Source organism: Syzygium oleosum, unplaced genomic scaffold (genome assembly GCF_021117445.2).
Source record: "Syzygium oleosum isolate NSW1041296 unplaced genomic scaffold, Sole_v2.1 Sole_v2.02, whole genome shotgun sequence".
Taxonomy (NCBI): Eukaryota; Viridiplantae; Streptophyta; class Magnoliopsida; order Myrtales; family Myrtaceae; genus Syzygium; species Syzygium oleosum.
The window spans coordinates 21,793,253-21,814,788 of NW_026607486.1; the positions used below are offsets into that span (position 1 = coordinate 21,793,253).

Consider the following 21,536-nt stretch of genomic DNA (forward strand, 5'->3'; position numbering starts at 1 on the left):
GACCAGCTCACTGCCTACTGCAATGCCGACTGGGTAGGCTGCCCCATTGATTGACGCTCTAGTGGTGGGTTCTGTGTTTTCTTTGGTTCCAACCCCATTTCTTGGAGTGCTAAGAAACAAGCCACGATGGCACGTTCTTCATCTAAAGCTGAGTGCCGGTGTCTAGCTCACACTGTAGCTGAATTAGTTTGGCTATGCTCCATATTACGTGAATTGCATTGTCCACTTCTTATGCCACCCACCATCTGGTGTGATAACGTTTTCGCAATCTCTCTTGCTTACAATCCAATTTTCCATTCAAGAACGAAACATGTTGTTGTTGATTTTCATTATGTTAGGGAACTAGTTGGGCGTACGATTCTCATTGTGCAATTCATCTCTAGTAAAGATCAAATTGCATTTTTATTCACAAAAGGTTTCCAACCGCACCAAATTTTTGTAGACCAAGCTTTTTGCTCAACTAATCGTGCTCAGCTTGCGGGGAGATGATAACATATCATCCTATAATCCAACAACTTGATCTCCTCTGCCTTTCTCAAAAAAATTTAAATTCAAAATTCTTTCCTCAATTTGAGGATACTTTTCTCAATTTAGCGAATCAATTTTCTCTCATCATGTAACTCTATGTCTATTTAAACTCATTCTGTACGTCAATAGTAGCACAAGGAAAATAAAAAATTCAAAGTTTCCTTTACTTTCTTTACCCTATACGCACACCATGGAGCCAGAAGCGAATTGTTTGAAAACTTGATCACCTCGGCTCAGGAGATGTCGTACAACTACATACCGAAAGGACCTGAAAAATCATATCTTGTTCTTTTATATATGTTCCATTTTCAAACTCCATGGAGGGCAAAAGAAATAAGTGATTTGAGCCTTACTCGAATGAGAAAATACATACCATACTTTAATCATGAAAAGTTAAAAAAAATTTGACGTAACTTTAGACTTGTATACTTTTAGAAATTTTGGTTGGTATGGTTTGAAAAATCACAATGTTAAAAACATAGAAGTTCAAAAGTAAAACCGGAGCATTATACCTGTGATGTCATATGTAATGTCCCAAATATTGTCGGATTTAACATAAGTTAAACCTCTTTACAGAACCGAGACAATTTTTAATGTTTGTATGCAGACTAAAAGTCTCTATATTTAATAATTTTGTACTCCCGATACAATATATTGGTGTGCTTGTCCAATCCCGTAACTCTATTACACTACGTTTAATATCAAAATGAAGATTATGTACAATATAATTGTCCTTTTTAATCATGAAGAGATTAACGTTTTTCCTTGCTTTTCAAGTGGGTAAATTAAGATATATTCTAGAATTTAGGACTCATTTCAATAAAGAGTACCTCGGATAGAGATATAAGATTGCATTTACTCACTTTGGAAATATAAGTTTGATCGGTAGTCCATTGGTTTGAGAAGTAAAATCGCCTATGTTGCAAAAAAATAATTGCAAGCAGTTGGACGTTGAATCTGTCACCCAACGACATAAACCCAAAAATAAAACCCTACTCTCTTGGGTGGTGCATCTTCCTACAGCTCAGGCTTGGACACAACAAGTTCAAGAACAACTCAAAACCAGAACTCGTTGTCCATTCTCTCTCTCTCTCTCTCTAATGACGGGGGATCAACACCCCCTGAGGTTGAGGCTGCATTACAAACTGGTAATCACAATAACATTAAAAGGGTAAAAAAGAGTGGAAGGTTAACTTCTCTTTCAAGACGATGTCGTCTTCGGGAGTTCCGTTGTTGGCCGATGGACAATGGCACGGGAAGCTAAAAGGGCCGGTCATCTGCTCCGAGTCGAGCGAGTACACAAAAGGCATTTACCCTTTGTTCTTGTTGCAGTTCATGTCGATCTCCCTTGTCTATGTCACCCTCAGAGTTCTTCTCAGGTCTCTTCGACAGCCCCAATTCGTTTGCAGTGTTTTGGTAGGTACATTCCTATATCCATGTCATTTCAATCTCTCTCTCTCTCTCTCTCTCTCTCTCTCTCTCTCTCTCTCTCTCTCTCTCTCTCTCTTTACATATATTTTTTCGTTATTTCCTTTTATGATGTGAAACTCCAACCGGGTACACACGTTGATGTTGCGATTTTCTTTTCAATGGCTAATGATGTGCTCTCAGGAATTGAGAGAACAAAACAATTTCATTTGTCATCTCGCATTTTCAGGCCGGCGTTCTAGTGAGCAATTTCGTCATGGGGAGGACCAACATCTACTTGAAGAATGCCTTCCCGGACGAAGAACTACTACTGGTTAGAACCACAGGTGATCTCGGCTTGACATACCTTCTATTCTTATTGGCGGTGAAGACGGACATGACTGTCATCCAGCGGTCGATGAGAAATGCCTCGATCATTGGCTCGTCAACCATACTTATGACTTTCGCCGTCCTCTCGCTCTTGACCCATACCTTGAGTCTCCCTGGAATACGTAAGGGGTTCTTCCAGTACATATTTGCTGGGATTGTATCGCTCACGCGATTTCCTAATATTGTCTACGCTTTCAATGAGCTCAACATTATGACGTCCGATTTAGGCCAGCTCGCTATGTCTTGTTCCATCCTCAGCGAAGTATTTATATGGGTGTGGTTGTTCATAGGCATATACCTTCGACACCGTCCACAATTTCTTTGGTCCGTTTTGGCTGCCTTGGGTGCGATATTGGGTATTTTCTTCATTGTACGACCCTTGATCATGTTGATTATCCAGAGGACGCCGGAAAGCAAATCGGTGCGCGAAGTTTACATCACATCTATTTTCATTGGATCTTTAATTGTAGGAGGTTTAACCGACATGTTCGGTGCCATGCATTTCGGAGTTCTTCTTTTCGGACTAGTGATACCGAATGGACCGCCACTGGGGTCGACCCTAAGTGAGAAGATTGAGGCGGTCTGCACGGAGGTTCTGATGCCAATGTTCTATGTCGCTATTGGGTATAACATGGACCTTAGTTTGATGGAATTCAAGATCTCCAGAGAGATTTTCCTTTTAACGTTTGTTAGTGCTCTAACAAGGGTTGTCGGAGCTCTATCCGCGGCATTATTCTGCAAAGTGAGGCTCCGACATTGTGTCTTGCTTGGCCTCATGTTGAACATCAGGGGTCCATATGACATACATCTACTCAACCGCTGGCTTGTGAAGAAGGTAAGGTCCTTAAATTTTCTTAACTCCTATCAGTCGAACCATATGCTAATGTTTTTTCGAGATTACATATCTCGGATCCTTTCAATTATTTGATCCGATCAATCTCTCCACCTATATATTTACCCCCATGATTAAGAGGATCTTTACTCTGTCATGAGTTTTCGTATACCTGATGTGGTTACGAACTCAAAATGTGAGCTCAAAATCTTATTCTCTCACTGGTATGATGAAATCGACACATTACAGCTTAATTTTTTTAAAGGGTTCGCCTAGTTTGAACTCTTAAATGTCAATATTATTAGTCTAATGAACCAAAAAGACAAAAAAAAGGGTCTAGCAATATTAGGCCCTCCGCCTACTCCGAAGAGGGAAAAAGACAAATTTTTTTTTGTTGGTTCGCTCTGATTTCGAATAAGTTGCATTCTGTTATTGACTTATTGTTTCAAAATGCAGGACATAGACAAGCAAACTTTTACAACGTTGATATTATCAGATATAGCACTTACAGCAATCGTGACGCCTTTGATAGATCGTTTCTACAACCCCCATACGAGATTAATTGCGTCAAGCCGAAAGTGGACAAGATCCATGCAAACAGCCCCGAGGAATGTAGAATTGCGGGTTCTTTGTTGCGTTCATAACGAAGATAATGTCCCAGGCATCATTTCGCTCCTCGAAGCATCAAACCCTACGGTCGAAAGCCCCATATGCGCCTACGTTGTCCACTTGAACGAGCTCGTTGGCCGCACAATACCGATCATGATCCCTTACAAGAAGCAGATGACAAGAGTTCGATCCAAGAGGTCATCGCACCGTATAATGTGCGCGTTTGAGAATTACTCCCACAACTCAAATCACTTGGTGAAGGTAAAGCCCTACACGGTGATTGCGGCATACAAGAACATGCACGAGTACATCTGTCGGCTTGCTCAAGAAGAACTCATTCCTCTTATCGTCATCCCATTCCATGGAAGCCAAGACACTTCCAACGTCGCAGAGCCCGTCGCCTTCCGGAATCTGAGTGAAAACATACAAATTTACGCTCCGTGCACGATTGCGACATTGGTGGACAAGGGCACACACCGTTGCACGAGTAAAGCACAGTTGATTGCAAGTAAGGTTGGTGTGATATTCATTGGTGGGACAGACGACCGTGAGGCATTAGCGTTGGCTATTCAGATGGTCGGAGGGCCCAATGTGGGTGTCGTGGTGCTTCGGTTCGTCTTCCCCAAAGTTGATCAGGATATTGAAGAAAAGGTGGACGAGAAGCTCGATGATGAGCTCATCAACGAATACAGGGCGAAGCTCGACGCAACTGAAGGTTGTATGTACCACGAGGTAGCTGTAGAAGATTCCGAGCAAGCGATGAGTCATATTCGAGCTTTGAAGGACGAGTTTGATCTCATAATGGTTGGACAAACAAGAAGGGCGGGGAGTTTGTTCTCGGAGAAAACAATGTTGAATTGGAGCGAGAATCCGGAGCTTGGAGTGATCGGAGATTTCTTGGCATCATCGGACTTCTGCAGAGACATGACGTCTGTGTTGGTGACGAAACATCACGGCGACACCAGCAGCTCCCTTCACAACACTGCAAATGAACAGGAACGAGAGTATCTTCTTAGAAGAACAGTTTGTTGAAAACAATTTAGCGGCATGATCTCTAGCTCGAGTTGAAAGGGGCAGTACCGGAAATCGTGACGTCCTTGACGAACTCCATCCTCGACTCCTGTATGCAGAACTCGGATGATTTTTTATCATTAGGGACAATAATGGTAAGTGTCAAATTACTGTTGGTAAGAAAAAAGACCAATGGCCTTTTTTCCAGATAACTTTTGTAATTTTTTTTTTGAATTAGATTAGGTTTCCTCGTTCCAATATTTTTTTTTGGTAACCAAAAAAAAAAAATCTCAGTCATACTTTGTAAGTTACAATAAGCCATGGCAACCTTTGCCAGAGGCCGGCGAGGACTCTGGCCACTCCTCGAGGCTGAGCGACAGACAAGAGGAAGAAGAGAGGAAAAAAAAAGAAAAAGAAAAAAAATATTAATTCGAAAAAACATTCAAATATAATTATAAATTGTCCGCATCAGAATTACGCTGATCGTGCCACGTAGGACGGTTGACATCTACCTCAACAATTTCAAGCCAAAATTGGTCGGAGGGACTCAATTGACAAAACGTGGAAAGGTTAAGGACTCGATTGGCACAATTAAAAGGTTTAGGACTGAATTGATAAAAGTGCAATAGGTTTAGGACTTTTTGGACAATTTTACCAACAATTTATACATGTGTTGTCTTTGCACATCAAATAATTATGCACTTTGCCCTCTCAAATTCAAGCCGACCCTGGCACGTAAGACGATCGGCGTCTAATCAGTAATTTCCAATCAAAATTGGCCAGATGAACTCAATTGGCAAAATATGAAAACGTTTAACACTCAATTGGCACAATTAAAAAAATTTAAAACTGAATTGGCAAAAGTGCAATAAGTTTATGACTTTTTGGATAATTTTCCCAACAGTTCATACACGTGTTGTCTTTGCACGATTATGCATTTCCGTAATCGTGTGGCTTGTTGCACGAGTAGTGTTAATTTGGTGGAACAGTCTGATGTGCATGTTGTGACTCTTCCCGAGTTGACTAGGACTAAACTTGATCGATGAATATAAAGAAGACGAAAGAAATTGCACGTTAATTTTCTAGACTTTCACGCATTTAATATGCTAAAAATGATCGGTCAACAAAAAACCATTTACAGTCAAAGAATATGCATTTTAAAGTTAAGAAAATGAATTTCCTAACCTGAAAAGGAGAAAACATTTTCCTGAAAATCGATTTTTAAGAAAGCATTTCCTTTACCATGAAGTTTTCTCCTAAACAAATTCAAGTGGATTGTTCAAATAATCCCCGTATATCTTTTCCATAACAACAAGGGCGTACCTGTGCAACAGTTGAAGTTGGGAATGACTGGTGGAGAAGTTGGGAGTTTCAACCATTATCCAACGGCGTAAATCCAAAAATGAACCTTCTGTGGTGTGGCCATGCATTTTCTTGTTTCTTTACAGTTCCCGTAAACATGCACCTGAGTTCAAGCAACAACTTATCTACCTGCGAAGATCAATCACTCGACCTCTCAAATTTTTGTCAACCTCGTAGCCTGCAGCTTCTCTACCCCTTCCCTAGTCGGAATGATAGCCCGCCATCTCCTTAATTAATCGAATTCATTCTTCACCCTCTTTTTTCCGATATTGCAACGCATGAGTACTAGAGCCTTCGTTGCTTAGAGCGACACTCATCTCAATCCCACATGTGATGTCGTCATGTGCTTGTCTCGGCAAAAGGAAACACTGCTAATGGCGGCAACGTGCGAAAGAAGAGGATGCACATACAGTGATTAAATAGAATGCCGTTTGTCTAGAACAAATAAAAAGAGGTACCTCGAAAGGCTTGGCGGGGTTCTGAGTTTTAACTATGCTGTTCCCGGGGGAAATTCTGCATCACCGTGTAAAAGGACCGATCATCTGCACCAAATTTGCTGGGCAGTCCACGTTTATTGGGGCCGTGAATGACCCTTTCATGCTGAATTATCTTGTGTTCGTGATTCAGTTCATCTGTATCACCTTGACATATCTCATCCTTCGATTGATCCTCAGGCCATTGAGGCAACCTCAATTCGTTTGCAGTGCCTTGGTAAGTTCGTGCCGCTTCAGTCTTTTTCTCTATCTCGCCATATGCCAGTCTCGGTTCTTGCTGACCATTTGAACAATAATTTATCACGGCGAAAAAAAATTGGACAGTTCGGAAATGATCATATCTTATGCATCATTTGAGAAGCAAGCCAATCAAGATCTGCGATTTTCATTTTTTCCCACAATGCAAACGCCAAATGGTTTCTCTCTTTCCATCACTTTACTGAGAAGTGGTTCGCTTTTCCATGTCAGCCTTGCAAAGGGTGTGTAGAACGTTCTCTCGAATCCTACATCTAATGGCTTATGGATTGTTTGGAAAGTTACATGGCTTTTGTGAAGCAATTGCATTTGTTTTAGCTTATGACGTTGGAGCCTAATTGAGTATTGTTGAACAAAGGCGTTCATCATAACTTACGGCTTTCTAAAATATTTCCGTTATTACAGTTCAACTACTGAAGTTACTTAATTCTAAATCCTAGAGGGGTGTCGAATTCATCATAACTCTAAGTCAAGATGATGGTTTACGATATGTCAACAACACCTATTGTGTTCTTATCTTATTGGTAACTTCAAAAGATGCACTTACTTATGAGTGTTGTGGTTATTAGATTATATGCGGCAATAGACATGTTCATATGGTCGTATTTTTTTTCAGGCAGGCATTATGGTAAACGCCATTTTTAGGGGGAATACCAAGTACTTCGTGACACTCCCAAAAGAAGAACTTCTATTGGCAAGGACTGTCACGCCCCAAACCCCTCGAAGCGCAATTATCCCACGTACCGGTCTAATCTGCTGCGACGTCCCAGGCCGCGTCGCCGACCTAACTCCCAACACAGAGCATAAGGCACATGCGGAAGCAATAATTAAAACACCCGTACAAAACCATACATGATCAAGGGTAGCAGGAGCATCGAACAATTCAAAGCCTAATAATCAAAACTTGCATTGGACTTCAAAACATATACAATGTCCACTAATCACCAATACAAAAACACCAAACAAAAGCGGGTTTACGGCCACTACTAACAAAATCCCTAAGTGGCCAAGGGGGCAGTCTAAGGTGGGGCTATAATCAAAAGGGTTACTGGCCCGACCTAAGGGAGGCTAAGGCTGATCTTAGGAAACTTAATCGGGATCAGATCCTGATGACTCGGACTCAGCCTCGATTATCTCATCCTCCGAATGCATCTGCTCGACCTCTCCAACTAGTTCGGGATCCTGCTCTATGGGCTCCGGATTCTCATATGGATCGGGTACACCGGGCAACCTCTGTCAGGAGTCTGAAAAACGGGGTTTAAACAACTATGAGACGAATCTCAGCGAGTAGGCCTCCTAAACCGAAACTAGGCTAATATGCACCTCCCGACAAGCAAATCAACACAACAACAAACCTAGGCCCTCGGGCCCAGATCAATCATACAACTGACCCTGCAGGTTAGGCATTTTATATAAATCACGGCACATACGCGACACATTGGTCACACGTACGCCATACGCATGCTCATGCTTCAAAGTGCCTGTCTCACACACGAATCACCGGCACGCACATTAGCCACATTCTCTGGCACACATTTGCCATGCTTATGAATTTTCTCAAATCATGCACTCTAGCACACGGCTCATTTTGCAGTTTATAAACCGACCCGAAGGCCACGACCCGAAGGCCCACAATTTTCCGACCCGAAGGCCACGGCCCGAAGGCTCACAACACTCCGCGGCCCGCGCCAAAGCTCATCCGGCCCAGTGTCTCTAGCCTGCTTCAAAGTGCATGAGGCGCAACACCGATCTCCTTACGGACCAACGCCGTCTTCCGGACGAACTGGGCATCGTCCTGCTTCAAAGTGCATGAGGACAGCACGACCCGAAGGCCACGACCCGAAGGCCATAAGTGATCACACGGCACACTGCCAATTTTTATCTGAACCTAGCGTAAAACGCATCGGGCAATTGGGTGATCACATGCTCATGTCAGGCACGCATTCTCGCACAATCTCATCTCATGCCCCATTCTCGGCATACACAATGCGTGGCCATGCAATGTCGTACAATGCAACATGAGCATTCAATTTCAGCACGGCATTTCAACAAACATGCCAAATCAACGTGCTCAAATAGCCAATCAATTGCCCATACTTATTCGCATAACATGCGCACTTGCCCGACTAGTACCATGTGGCCCAAAACATAATTTACGCACTTGGGCAATAAACATTCACACCAATGATTGGCCAATCACATACCGCATTGCTCGAACACGAAATCAGGCGGCATGGCATTAAACAATTGAGCACGACAAAGTACCATTCAACCACCGAGTCGCTCAAACGAGGCACCATAAAATTTAACACAATCAGCACAATTTGTACCCAAATCAGCCACTACATGGCCCAACCATTCACACATGGCAATTCATGAACAAATCACACATTAGCCGCACAAGGCCCAATTAAACCTCAATGGACAGCCACTAATCAGTCCGAGAGAGAGAAAAATCGGAAATATACAAAATCGGGTCCAAACTGGGCAGTTGCACAGTAACAGAAATCCATTTGAATTAAATGGTAAATCAATTCCAAAAATTATGAAATTTGGATATGTTGTACAAAACATCTCGATGAACATTTTCCGTGAAAACTAGAAACCCAGTTCAAACCGTAAACACCTCGTTTTGACACTCAAAGTCGGACAAAATCCGATTCGCTCGGACAGCCCCTTAGGCCATCAAAATACAACTTATTCAGTGCCCAAATCATTTTGGAAAACCTTGAAATTTTTATATGTTATAGCCACAAATGTCCCCAACAATTTTTGTGAAGGAAGTATCTTGAAAATAGGCCTGGAAAAATTTATAAAAATTCGAACAGACCTGAAGGTCGGGTGAACAGTAAATCGGGCAGTTTTTGTTTCGATCCAAAGATGGACCTCCGAATGGCCTCAAATGATTTCCAAAAATTCCCAAATTAAAGTATGTTATACTTAAAGATGTTGGGAACAACTTTCATGAACAACACTTCTTCAGATTCGGCCTACAATGATCACAAAAAAATTAACAAAGCGCGGAGGTACAGTAAAATAGTAATCCGAGAATCATTAAACTTGCACCATTAAGCAAATCCAGCTCATACAACCTCTAAACCAAGTCTCCACAGCCTTAAAACCATCCCTAAATCATCACATTAGGCCCTTAAAATCACCACAACCTCAGCCCAAATCAGCCCCTACTAATTAACCCCTAAAACTTGTCCAAAGTGCACGTAATCCTAATTAAGGGTTAGAATTTCCACTCATCTATTTACGCTCCCCAAAATTCTAGTCGACGAGAACGGGCGGCCGATTGCTGGTAAACGGCGAAATCGGCGGCGGCGTTCTGGCGGCTCACAGCGGAGGTTCTGGTCGGTGAGGGTGGTGGCGGCGAACGGCGGTCCTCTCGCGCGCGACGACGCTCCGGAGGTTGGCGGTCCAAGGCCGAACAAGGGGAAGAGAGGGAGGAGGAGGTTTCGGTGGGAGGGAGAGGAGAAAGGGGAAATGGCCGAATGGGGGAGAGGAGGAGAGAGAAAGGGAGTCAAATAGTCTTCAATGGTCAAAAGTTGATTGCCACGTGTCGCGATCTTGCGCATTGGACCATTTTGCCCTTTGATCCAATGGATATTATTCATCCTTACCCAATAATTGATGGGCCTTTTGGTCTTTCAATAATTCTGAATTTTCTTGATAATTATCCACAATTTAATCCCAAAAATAGCCCAAAATTCGGAACTCCAAAATAGGCCATAAGGGCAAAATGGTAATTTTCCGGTCCCGGGTCGAAATTCCATTTTTCGACCGTACCGACCCCAAATATGTGTGGCCACTCAAAAATGACGTTGGCCTCGCAAAATAGTCGCAAACACCCATAGAATTTCGACATCGAAGTTCGGGTCCAATTTGGCGATCAAAATTGCTCAATTCAAAATTTTAGAGCCTCTCACTGACGGGTGGCTGTTTAGGGGTTACGCGTATCAACCTAGGGTCACTCGAGTCGTGACGGATTCGATTACCAGGAGAACGCAAGGAATTATTGGTTATTCCAGGGGTCACGATCGTTCGGTTCAAGTTCGGGATTTGTTCGCCACTCGTACTCTCGGTCGAGCGGAATCACCCGCAATCCGATCGTACGTCGTTGGCCAAATCAAATCCGTTACTTTCCTAAGATCGGCCCACACTGGCCCAAAATACTTCCCTGTCGTTTCTCGGAATCAGTGCCCGATTCGCGATCGAGTCCCCGGTCCACGTACCGTTTTCCTAGTTAGCCTTTCCCATTGGTCAGTATCCCGCGAGGGGCCAGCTCCGGGCGAGACGTACTAAAATCAGATGAGAAATAATATCCACTTCGTTGGATCCCGGAAATGGGTCGAAATTCAGGATGTTACAAGGACATTAGGCGCTCTTGGCACAACTTACCTCCTATTCCTAGCCGCAGTGAAAGCGGACATAACCATTATCCACCGTATGATGAGAAACGACTCGATCATAGGCTCGTTGAGCATGCTTGTGCCTTTAGCCCTGACCTTTCTCCTGGCTCATAAGCTAAGCCTTCCTGGAATGAAAAGCCAACTCTCCCAATTTTTATTCATGGCTGGATTGAGCTTCACGCGCTTCCCTAATGTTGTCCACGCTTTCAATGAGCTCAACATCATGACTTCCGATTTAGGGCAGCTTGCGGTGTCCTGTTCCATGGTCAGTGAAACAATCGTGTGGTTGTTTTTGTTCCTGGGGGCATACCTCATAGAACCAAGATACTTATTTTATTGTGTTATATCAACCACGGCTTTCCTCTTGCTCACATTCGGTATTATCTGGCCAGTGATCATGTTGATTATTCAGAAGCTGCCGGAAAGGAAACCCGTGGGCGAGTTTTATATCTCGTCCATCTTAGTTGTAGCTTTGGTAATGGCATCTCTGACTGACATGATAGGCTCAATAAACCTCGGAGTTATAATGTTCAGGCTAGTGATACCGAATGGGCCGCCGCTAGGAGTGACCTTAAGCGAAAAGATCGAGCTAATCACCATGGAGATCTTGATGCTGATGTTCTATGTTGTTGCCAGGTTCAACGCAGATATTCGTTTGGTAGATTTGAAGGTCTCCGGAGAGATCCTCCTCATTATACTAATGACTACTTTACTGAAGATTGTTGGAGCTCTGGTGGCTGCGTTGTGCTGCAAACTAAGGCTTCAACATTCAATCTTGCTTGGCCTCATGTTGAACATCAAGGGTCCATACGACGTATATCTCCTCAACCGCTGGCTTGTACAGGTGGGATCATACGTATCACCTATATATTCCTCTTCCATTAGCTACTAATCAGCATATATCTGTTAGTTTAGAGCAATTAAATGAAACTACTATAATTATTATGAGGCCAAAAAGCTCGTTGTCTATCATTGAGGTGACGGGAGCAAATCTATTTCACTTTATATAACAACACAAACTAATTCACTTCGAAATTGTGTAGGATTCGTGTCATTTACTGTGGGCATCCTATCCTAGACATTCCACGCAACTTGCAATGTGATATCTATTGATTGTGAGGCTCATTCTTTGAAAAAGGGAGTAATTCATTTCTATTCTCATCACTTGCTTGAATTTAGTTTATGCTAAGCCTATGCCTTAGTTATAGCTACTCGGACATGCAGGACATAGACAGGAAAGCTTATACAGTGACGGTGTTATCGCAAGTGGCAATTGCTGCGGTTGTGACGCCTTTGATAGACGTTTTCTATAACCCTCACAAAAGATTGAGTGGGTCTACAAGAAAATTAAGAAGATCTATGCAGACACACCCAAGCAACGTGGAGTTACGGATCGTTTGTTGCATTCACAATGAAGATAACGTCCCCGGCATTATTTCTCTTCTCGAAGCATCAAACCCTACAGTCGCTAGTCCAATCTGTGCCTATGCCGTCCACCTGAACGAGCTTGCCGGCCGCGCTACACCGTTCATCCTCCCCTACAACAAGCAGATGAGAAGAACGAAATCCAAAAGATCTTACCACATAATGCGTGCTTTCGAGAATTACTCTACCAACTCGAATCACTTAGTGAAAGTCAAACCCTACATGGCGATTGCATTGTATAAGACAATGCACGAGTACATCTGTCAACTCGCTCAAGAAGAAGGCGTGCCTCTCATTGTCCTCCCCTTCCGCGGAAGCCAAGAAACCTCCAACGTCCTGAAGGTCATTGCCTTGCGGAATCTAGCTGAAAAGATACGAGCTTACGCTCCGTGCACGGTTGGACCATTGGAGGACACAGGCAAGCAGCATTGCACGAGTAAATCAACGACATTTTCTTGTAGGGTCGGTGTAATAATCGTCGGTGGGACAGACGACCGCGAGGCCTTGGCATTGGCTATTCGCATGGTTGGACGCCCCAATGTGAGCGCCACGGTGGTTCGTATCATTTTCCAGGATGTTGGCAAAGATATCGACGAAATCACGGAGATGAAGCTCAACGGCGGGCTTATCGAGCCATTTAGGGCGAAGGTCGGCACCATGTACCATGAGGTCGTGGTGGAAGACTCTGAGCAAGCGGTGAGCGAAATTCAAGGTTTGTAGAACAAGTTTGATCTCGTGATGGTGGGACAGAAGAGAAGGGCAGGGAGTGTGTTCCCCGGAGGAAACGATGTTGAACTGGAGCGAGAATCCAGAGCTAGGAGTGATCAGTGATTTAGTTGCATCTTCCGATTTCAGAGGAGAGACGACTTTGGTGTTGGTGATGCACCATTACGGGGATCCTAAGGCTCCCTCCACCATCATTCAATTGAACACGAAGGAGAGTATCTTCTCAACAGAACAGCGTGTTGAGGAAAAGAGAAAATATTATAGCTCGAGTTTCTTCTTCTTTTTTCTTTCTTTTTGGGTTCATAGCTGAAGTTAATACGCGCTCCTCCTTAGATCAGTCGCTTCTTTTGTTAAACTTTTTCTTTTAATTTTTGATTTCAAGTTTCCAAGGTGCAAATTGAAACATACCATGCTTGCTTATGCCGTTTCATAGTGTAAATAAAAAACGCGCCCTTGTATTGTTCTCGGCATTTTTCCCGACCCTCGAATAAAAAACCCTTCGATCCTAAATCCTTTCCTTGCTTTTCAGACAATCGAGAGAGCCCCAACAAGGAATGAGGAACGGATTGTCAATAATGCGTTGGTGTATCATTTCTGCTGAATACTTCTTCGAAAACTAGTGAATAAACCTATATGATGCAAGTGACTAATAAAAAACTACTGTTGAAATTCATTCAAATGCTGGATAAAGTTTTTGTTAGCTCTATTGCATTCCCATCTTTCTTCACACAATCACATTGTGAATATGTAAAAGGAACTTTATAAACATGAAATCTCATGATTTACCTATTGGATCAATATCTCAAGAGATCAGGTCTCTTCGAGTGGTAAACATATAATAAATAGACAAGGAGATTCTAACCATAATCAATTTCAATGAGTATATTCTCAATTATGCAAATAAACGTAAGGAAACTCCACGTTAAATAATGTATCTATAATATTTAGTAATTGCCTGATAAGAAAAGAATAGGAATAGTGAAATAAAACCGAGTCGAGAAAAGCATAAGAAAACAATTCAAATCCAATAAGCTACTCTAACGATAGGTCCAATCCTCTAGTGCACGCACCGCGATCGTGACCCTTCATGCCAAGGCTAGTAAGTAGTAGACGTACTCATTGACGGATTTGAATTGGATAGGGTCTTTGGGTCGGGTCGTTGCTTAACTTTTTGTCTAGAATTACCCATTATAAAGAAAAAAGATCATGCACGAATTAGTTGGGTCAGGCCGAGCAAGCTTGACCCAATCAAGCAGGCTTTATTTTTCCAATTCCATAAAATCAACAGCAGTTTTGCCACTAATTTTGTTTTATGTTGGTGTACAATGAAATTTTTTGGCAAGTTAAGATTTGGGTATTGTAAAATCACTCTAGAAGATTAAGATCCTCCGCTTGACTTTTGATTTGGCTGCTCTCCGTGTTTCCTTTCTTTTACTTAATGGACGTTCATGTTGTTGTACCCATGCTTGACCAATGTCCAGAGTTAGGTATCCATAGACTAGAATTCTACTTCCTTGTAATGAAGAAAAGCTTAACCCTTGGCTTAGCTCTCAACAACGAAGGTTGGTGTCAACTGTCAACTTCCCATTAATTCGTTCTTTGGTCCCGCTAGATTGACCTTTTGGTTCAGATTATGATATCTTAAAGCATTTCCTGTATAATTTCTTGGAATGTGACTAAAGTATGGTGGGCACCGTTCTGAATAAGAACAGACAAATATGCGAAACTTGGAAGCTCGAAATGATCCGGATCATGGATGGATGTCGACGAAAAAAGAGAAAGGAACATCTATATTGAAGAAATACGTATGAGTTTAAAGTTGAAACAGTATCTGATGGTACCAGACATTGCGTATGCAGGACCATTTTATTTATAAGAAAAGAAAACGGCGAGAAAAACAAACGACTAGTGGCTCCCTGAATTGAGGGGAAACAATCACTGTACTCGAACTCCGAGAAACGAAAACGAAAAGCAAAAACAAAAAATTAGAAAAGGCCCGTGTTACGGACTTTACGAATTCTTCGTTGAGGACTATCGTCAGCCGCAGATCTCTTAACATGGAGGTAAATCTGCAGGAGGCGGCTCTACAGACTGCAATTCACCAACTCCATCCTCGACAAGGAAAACCATGGCCAATCCCCAGGTGATGTGAACATCCAAGTGACAGTGCATCAACCAAGCACCTGTTTTGTAGATCCAAACAATAATTTGTTCTTGGTCATCATCAGAAATAAGAGGACATCTTATCTTGTAAAGAAGTTGGATGGAACCTCTCCTAGTCTTTACCTGGATTGTCGGCGAGGAAGCGAATGACGGCCCACCCGTTCACGGGGACGCCGACTGTGTTCCTCATTGGTGGGTCGACGAGGTTGAGCTTCGCCGTATCCTTCTGGGGGTTGAAGTTTCCAAACCCTGTGGCGAGGATGTAGAAATCGTACCCGTGAATGTGGATCGGGTGGTTCTCGGCCGTCTGTATGTTGGTTCCTTGCAAGACAAGCTGCACTCTAGACCCGTACTTCAACTTGTACACCTTAGTGCCCAGAATGGGCTGCCACAGCGAGCGGCTCACATTCCCGGTGTAATCGAACTGGACCGGCGGGTTACCCGGAAAATCAGTGGTGAAAACTCCAGGCACGCCCTGCCTATGGGCCTGCAGGATCGAGAAATTAGACGGGAGCACGAAGGACACGTTGTTCATGCTGGACGCGAAACGGGTCCCATTCGGCCCCTGGCACCTACTGCTTGGGAAATTGCTCGGGCAGTTAAAGAGTCCTAGGCCGACCGTGAAAAAGAGGTTCTCGTCGATGTCGCTGGGAACCTCCACCTTGTTGGGGCTCCTGAGGCTTTGAGTGAAGGCCGTGACGGTGGCCGTGTCATTGAAAGCCGGTAGGGCTGGCATGACCGGATTGCTCAATATGCCCTTGGCAGGGCACGGGGCGGACTTGTACTCTAGTATGGCTGTGGTAGTGGTGTTGTCGAAAGGCGCTCCCTGACCGCTCTGGTAGGCTCGGGCCGCCATGTAGTACCGAGCCGGTGGCTGGTTCCCCGAGATCAAAACATCAGTGGTTTGGCCCGGCCCTAGCATTATCACCGAGGTGGTGAAGGGTTTGAGGTAGGAGGCATCAGCACCAACCACGGTGAATGTGTGGTTCGCTACGGAGAAAAATAGTTCCTGATTGAGCGCAGCGTTGATGACTCGGAGGAGGTGGGTCTCTCCCAAGTCGATGGGAACTATGACGGTGTCTGCAGAGCAACCAGATTAAGTAAATATCAGTTGATTTGCATTCTGGTTTAGTTTTATCTCTCTTACCTTACTTGATTATTGGTTAATGTTGCTACTAGAGCTATTGTTTTAATAATTGAATGCAACAAAATGAGGGTAATTTGGTCTTTAACTTGTTCTGAAAGACTAGTCCTGGTCTGTCCTCTTGCAAAAGGGTCAAATTAGGTACGAAGCCGTCGGCTCTCAGCATCGCATATGTAATCAAATTGAAATTCCCAATGTTGTGTCCACTTTTGACATTCCCTTTGCAAAAACCATTCACGTGAGTAGGGCCCTAGCTACCAAGTAGTGTTGAAAAAACACGTGTCATCATGGCGCATGGGAATGCGAAAAGATTAAAATACATAATCATCATGAAATTTTTTAGCTGAACTGCGACATCACTTTCGACCCTCGAGATTAATCATTATTAAAGTTTAAAAACCGTGCTTGGTTATTGTTTTCTTCAGGCGCAGCCAGTAGACAAAAAAAACATTTAATTCTTAGCTAACTTTCTGTCTCAAAATTTCTCTTTGTTTTTTGTCCTGGTGACTACATTTTGGTGGGTTAAGAAGGAAGACTCGACTTCTCATTTTTGGCTGGATGAATATCAATCAGATTAGCTGTGTAAATCTTCTTCGAATCTACCTTTGCTCGAGCAGTTGTAGAGATCTCCAGGTTGACCGTTGATGGTGTAAGCATCGGAAATGTTCGGAGCCCCGCCGGTTCTGGTTGATTCTCTCACGACGTCAAGGGGGTTCGCATCCCACCACTCCCCTGTTCATCGTCACCATTTAAGACACCATCAGTGGAACTGTAATCATCCTTAATCTACTGTCGTTGAACTATTGTATCGTGTGTGAATATATTGCTAGCTGTCGGTATGGAAGGTTAGTTGGCCATCTAGACTAAAACATGGCCACCCTCATCAATCCCGCCTAAGCAAAACCAGGCAAAATCATCACTGTGGACCCTTGCATAATGAATCCCCAATTAGAAGCGTTTGTAATAGGATGTGCTTTTCCATTAAAATAAGCTCCTAATCAGTAATGGGATTAAGCGTAATTGGTACCAAAAAAATTACCAAGAAGGATGGGAGTTTCACGCTTTGGTTTTGGAAACGGATACGAGGCGCCTTCCTTTGGATGAATGACTAGAGCACCGTACACAGTCGCTCTTAGCCATGAGCTATGTGCATGCCACCACAGGGTTCCTTCTTGCCCTTGGATGGTGAAACGGTACGTGTAACTTCCGCCGGGCCTAATCGGGCATTGAGTCACGAATTCCGGCCCGTCGGCCCAACCAGTCCTCAACTGCCGGATCCCATGCCTGGTGGCAAATCAAGGCTTTCTTTAATTAGATATGTAGGCATGGTCATGAGTTATACATGGTGGACGTACACATTGCATGCGTAGGCATGTTCTGTTCCATGCATGTGCAAATGTTTCAACTATATGTCCACAGCCTGAGAAAACCATCATGTGATTGACAGTGCATGCGTTGTAAACTTCACTTTTTTTTTCCTAATAAGCTCTTGATAGACCATAATTTTTCGACATTTCGAATTACCAGTGGATGGTGACGTTTTCGTGAGCTCTGTTAGCGACATTGATGACGAGGGTGTCGCCATTGTTAACTTCCAAAGTCGGGCCCGGGAATTGCCCGTTCACCGTGATGGTGTTGTGGGTGTTGCACAGCCTGTTCACTTTGGTTGTTTGAACCTATTTTCGCCCAAGAAGCTCATTAGAAATGGACGAAAGATAACAAAAAGCTAAACGTATCCTAAACTCAATGGTACAAAGGAGGAAACATACGACAAAGTCATGGTAGCAAGTCTTTGCATTTGCCAGTGCCACTGCCATAGAGAAGAGCAGGAGAACTCCCAAAAGGAAAGAGATTTTGTTGAGAGCCTCCATATTTTTTGCAGAAGAAGATGTTGCTGCGGCTAATTAGCTCTTCCTCTTCAAATGACAATGTGGGTGAGGATTCGAGAGAGCAAACTCTTAATATGCTTGGACTCGAGAGAGGAAGAGAGAGTGTTTGAGCGAGGACTTGAGAGAGTTGGCTATAAATCTGCTTGGATTTGAGAAAGGAAGGACAGTAGCAGCTCTATTATAAAGTCCCATGGAAGGGGGAGAGAGAGAGAGAGTGCGTGTTTGTTTGAGGTTGGCAGATTAGGTTTTGATTTAGAGCGGGCCAGCTCAGTTCAAGCCAAATTGCAGTCGTTGCACCCACTTAGCCTGAGTAACTTCCATCAATGCTTGCTTAATAAGTCTTTTTCTTAGGCAGGGGTTGAATCATTCAACGTTTTCAATCATGCTTTCTTTTGGAGGTGATCAACTTGTGGATTAAAGTTGGGTCTCGCGTTTTCACTTTTACTCGTGCGTTTACGTGTCTCTTCTTTGATCAATCGCCAATCTGTGAAATATAAAATGGGAACGAGGAAGTGGCCCATATAGCATAAAGGGCACAACCATAATGGTCAAACCCAGAATTCTCTTTTTAGTTCAAATAAAGACAATTTGTCGATCTAATGATATCTCTCCATCACTAATTTGTAATCTCAGTCCTCGATATTCGGATGGAGGAGTTAACAACAAAGATTAAGGCAGGTAAGAGAATCGCTAGTTATACCATTGTTAAGTGATGTGATGAATCACCATTCGATATCGAATATAGCCTACTTTCTTGAATTGCCTCTAGACAGTCTACCATGAATTTTTAGATTGGTGAAATTTTCATTTAATCTCGTCAACTAAGTTAGATGGGAACTAAAATCCACTGGCCAATCAAACGATGGGTCTTAGCTCTCGTCTTACCCAAATTTGCTAGATCAAATTTTTCAGTCACTTGGATTGCTCGACAAAGTATGTGCACGTAACCCCTAAATTTCTTCGCCATTTTGATGAAAGATGATCGGGGGAGGGAAAATGATAATCTTCAAAGATAAAAAATCGCCTTTGACTTATTCTTTGGAATGGTTGAGAAAAGAGTTCATATGTTAAAGGAAATGTTGTGTGGTCAATATAGTTCTTTATTGTATTCGAACTTTTGGGCAATGAAGGTGGGCCACTTAAGTCTAAACTTACCGTGGTCAAGGGCTCATCAACTCGCCATTTGATCTGAGTGAAATAATTTTACCCCAACCACCACTATCACGCCATAAAATTCAGCTAGTATTGATGTTAACATAGTAATTAATTAGTGTATTTTTTTTTGTCAAGGCAACATTTCATTCATTTCTTCGGAAATATAAGAGAAAAACAACACGGTTCAACTGCAAACCAAAACAAGACCCAAACAACTTCAAAACAAAACAGACTCCAAATAATAAGATGAATAATCATAATAAGGTTAGGGGTTACTCGTTCAAAGAGCAAATCTGTGATTTTTTCGAACCAAAATCTGCAGTCGATCACTGAATCCGTCTTCAGTAATGAGCCACACCAAGATATCCATCTGTTGCTACGGCATTACTTTTCGGCGGTTTGCGCCTAGGTTCAACGTCTCCAACACCTTTGCCGTTTAGAGTAACAGGGTTGAACAATCACAGTCCAGTTTCAAAAAAGATTGGAAGAGTTTTGTATTTAGTGTATTTGAAATGTTAATAACGTTGAATGACTTTGTTATACTTACACAAAGCATTGTGTGGGCATAATTTGAAAAGTGATTATATATATAAAACGTTATTGATTTCTAAATATTAATTATTTGGAGTGACTTATACCATTAACTTTTCACGTATTAGAATTTAATATTTTATTTTATTTTTGTCATTATTTTTGAAAAAGTTATGTTAGTTTTTTACAATTTTTTAACTTTTTACTTAAAAAAAAAAGCTAAAACAAGCACCTACATTTGTTCCCGCACATTGTTTTCTTTACTGTCCCATGACCGTGTCTAGTGTCTAATCATGTTGAAAATTTATCTTGGCCAAGCGAAATAATCATGTTGTAGTTCCTTCCTTTTGTCAAAAATCATGGCACAATCTACGTAAGATCATGTGAACTTAGGAAAAACTTTCGGAAATCGCATTGAACTTGGAGTGTGCCTCCAGGCTCTTGACTTTGGAAAATGCGGGATAAAGATTTTTTCAGAGCGATTTCACCAAAAAATCAAAACCGCTCCTCCAAACTGACCTTTAATTTATCATAGACCTCACTGTTCATTCGACCACGTGCGTGTGATTAGTTGGCCCGTATCGTGGAAATTCTTAGTGTACATTAGCTCGATTTCACGTTAAACGATGTGGACTTAAGAACTCGGATTTCGTGACATCACCTTCGAAAGTCAAGAAATAGGTAGATGTCGGATCATCTCTGGGGGGTGGCAAAAAATATTGAAGAAATTACGACAAGTTTCCCAACCAAGATTCAATTGGATATGTTTGAAATGGCAATCTCGATCCGTCGATCGACCGATTATTTAATGAAGTAGGTCGCCTGTTGCTGAACAGAGAAATGTGTAGGTACATGGAGGCAGGAAATTGTCCCTTTCCTACTTGGAAATTGGAATTCCGTCGGTGTTCTATTTATTTGATTTTCCATTTGACACGATTGACTTATTCTATACAGATTTTTTGTCAATCTATAAAGTTCAATGGAAAGTTTCATCACCAACCCGTATCGACGAAATGAACCCTAGTGTAAAATATGGAGACGCAGTGCAAGTTTCTTGCGTGGTCCCGCACGTTTTTTGGCTATTTTAATGAAGTTTGTAGTCTCGTGCATGCAATCATCACGTTCGTTCGTTCGGTCTTGTAAGAATGAGTTCTTTAATGTTTTTTTGCTGTGACGTACATTGATCCGCACGAATTTTAT

General features: G+C 42.6%; 3 protein-coding genes and 1 long non-coding RNA gene across 5 annotated transcripts; 2 read left to right on the top strand and 2 right to left on the bottom strand.

Moving 5' to 3' along the window:
• Window positions 1-1,737: 1,737 nt before the first annotated feature.
• LOC115673176 (cation/H(+) antiporter 15-like) lies at window positions 1,738-4,798 on the top strand. Its single transcript, XM_030595255.1, has 3 exons — window positions 1,738-1,944; window positions 2,186-3,160; window positions 3,614-4,798. Exons 1-3 carry the CDS (start codon window positions 1,738-1,740, stop codon window positions 4,796-4,798), a joined length of 2,367 nt encoding a protein of 788 aa, XP_030451115.1.
• A 2,953-nt stretch (window positions 4,799-7,751) lies between these two features.
• LOC130137464 (uncharacterized) lies at window positions 7,752-9,337 on the bottom strand. Its single transcript, XR_008815896.1, has 2 exons — window positions 7,947-9,337; window positions 7,752-7,907 (listed from the first exon to the last, which is right to left on the bottom strand). It is a non-coding gene; the product is annotated as an uncharacterized LOC130137464 (long non-coding RNA).
• A 2,126-nt stretch (window positions 9,338-11,463) lies between these two features.
• Window positions 11,464-13,892, top strand: LOC115673177 (cation/H(+) antiporter 15-like). The gene is made up of 4 exons (XM_056308143.1): window positions 11,464-12,147; window positions 12,528-13,387; window positions 13,479-13,669; window positions 13,837-13,892. The coding sequence occupies exons 1-4, from the start codon at window positions 11,464-11,466 to the stop codon at window positions 13,890-13,892; spliced, it is 1,791 nt and encodes a 596-aa protein (XP_056164118.1).
• Window positions 13,893-15,217: 1,325 nt separating this feature from the next.
• On the bottom strand, window positions 15,218-18,852 carry LOC115673285 (laccase-12-like). 2 transcript variants are annotated; one of them, XM_056304127.1, is made up of 7 exons: window positions 18,749-18,852; window positions 18,531-18,705; window positions 18,286-18,437; window positions 17,801-18,045; window positions 17,365-17,493; window positions 15,741-16,697; window positions 15,218-15,637 (listed from the first exon to the last, which is right to left on the bottom strand). In XM_056304127.1, the coding sequence occupies exons 2-7, from the start codon at window positions 18,630-18,632 to the stop codon at window positions 15,507-15,509; spliced, it is 1,716 nt and encodes a 571-aa protein (XP_056160102.1). In that variant the 5' UTR covers window positions 18,633-18,705; window positions 18,749-18,852; the 3' UTR covers window positions 15,218-15,506. The 2 variants fall into 2 exon arrangements, with proteins under 2 accessions (XP_056160102.1, XP_030451262.1); XM_030595402.2 differs by having other exon boundaries at window positions 18,531-18,803.
• Window positions 18,853-21,536: the final 2,684 nt, after the last annotated feature.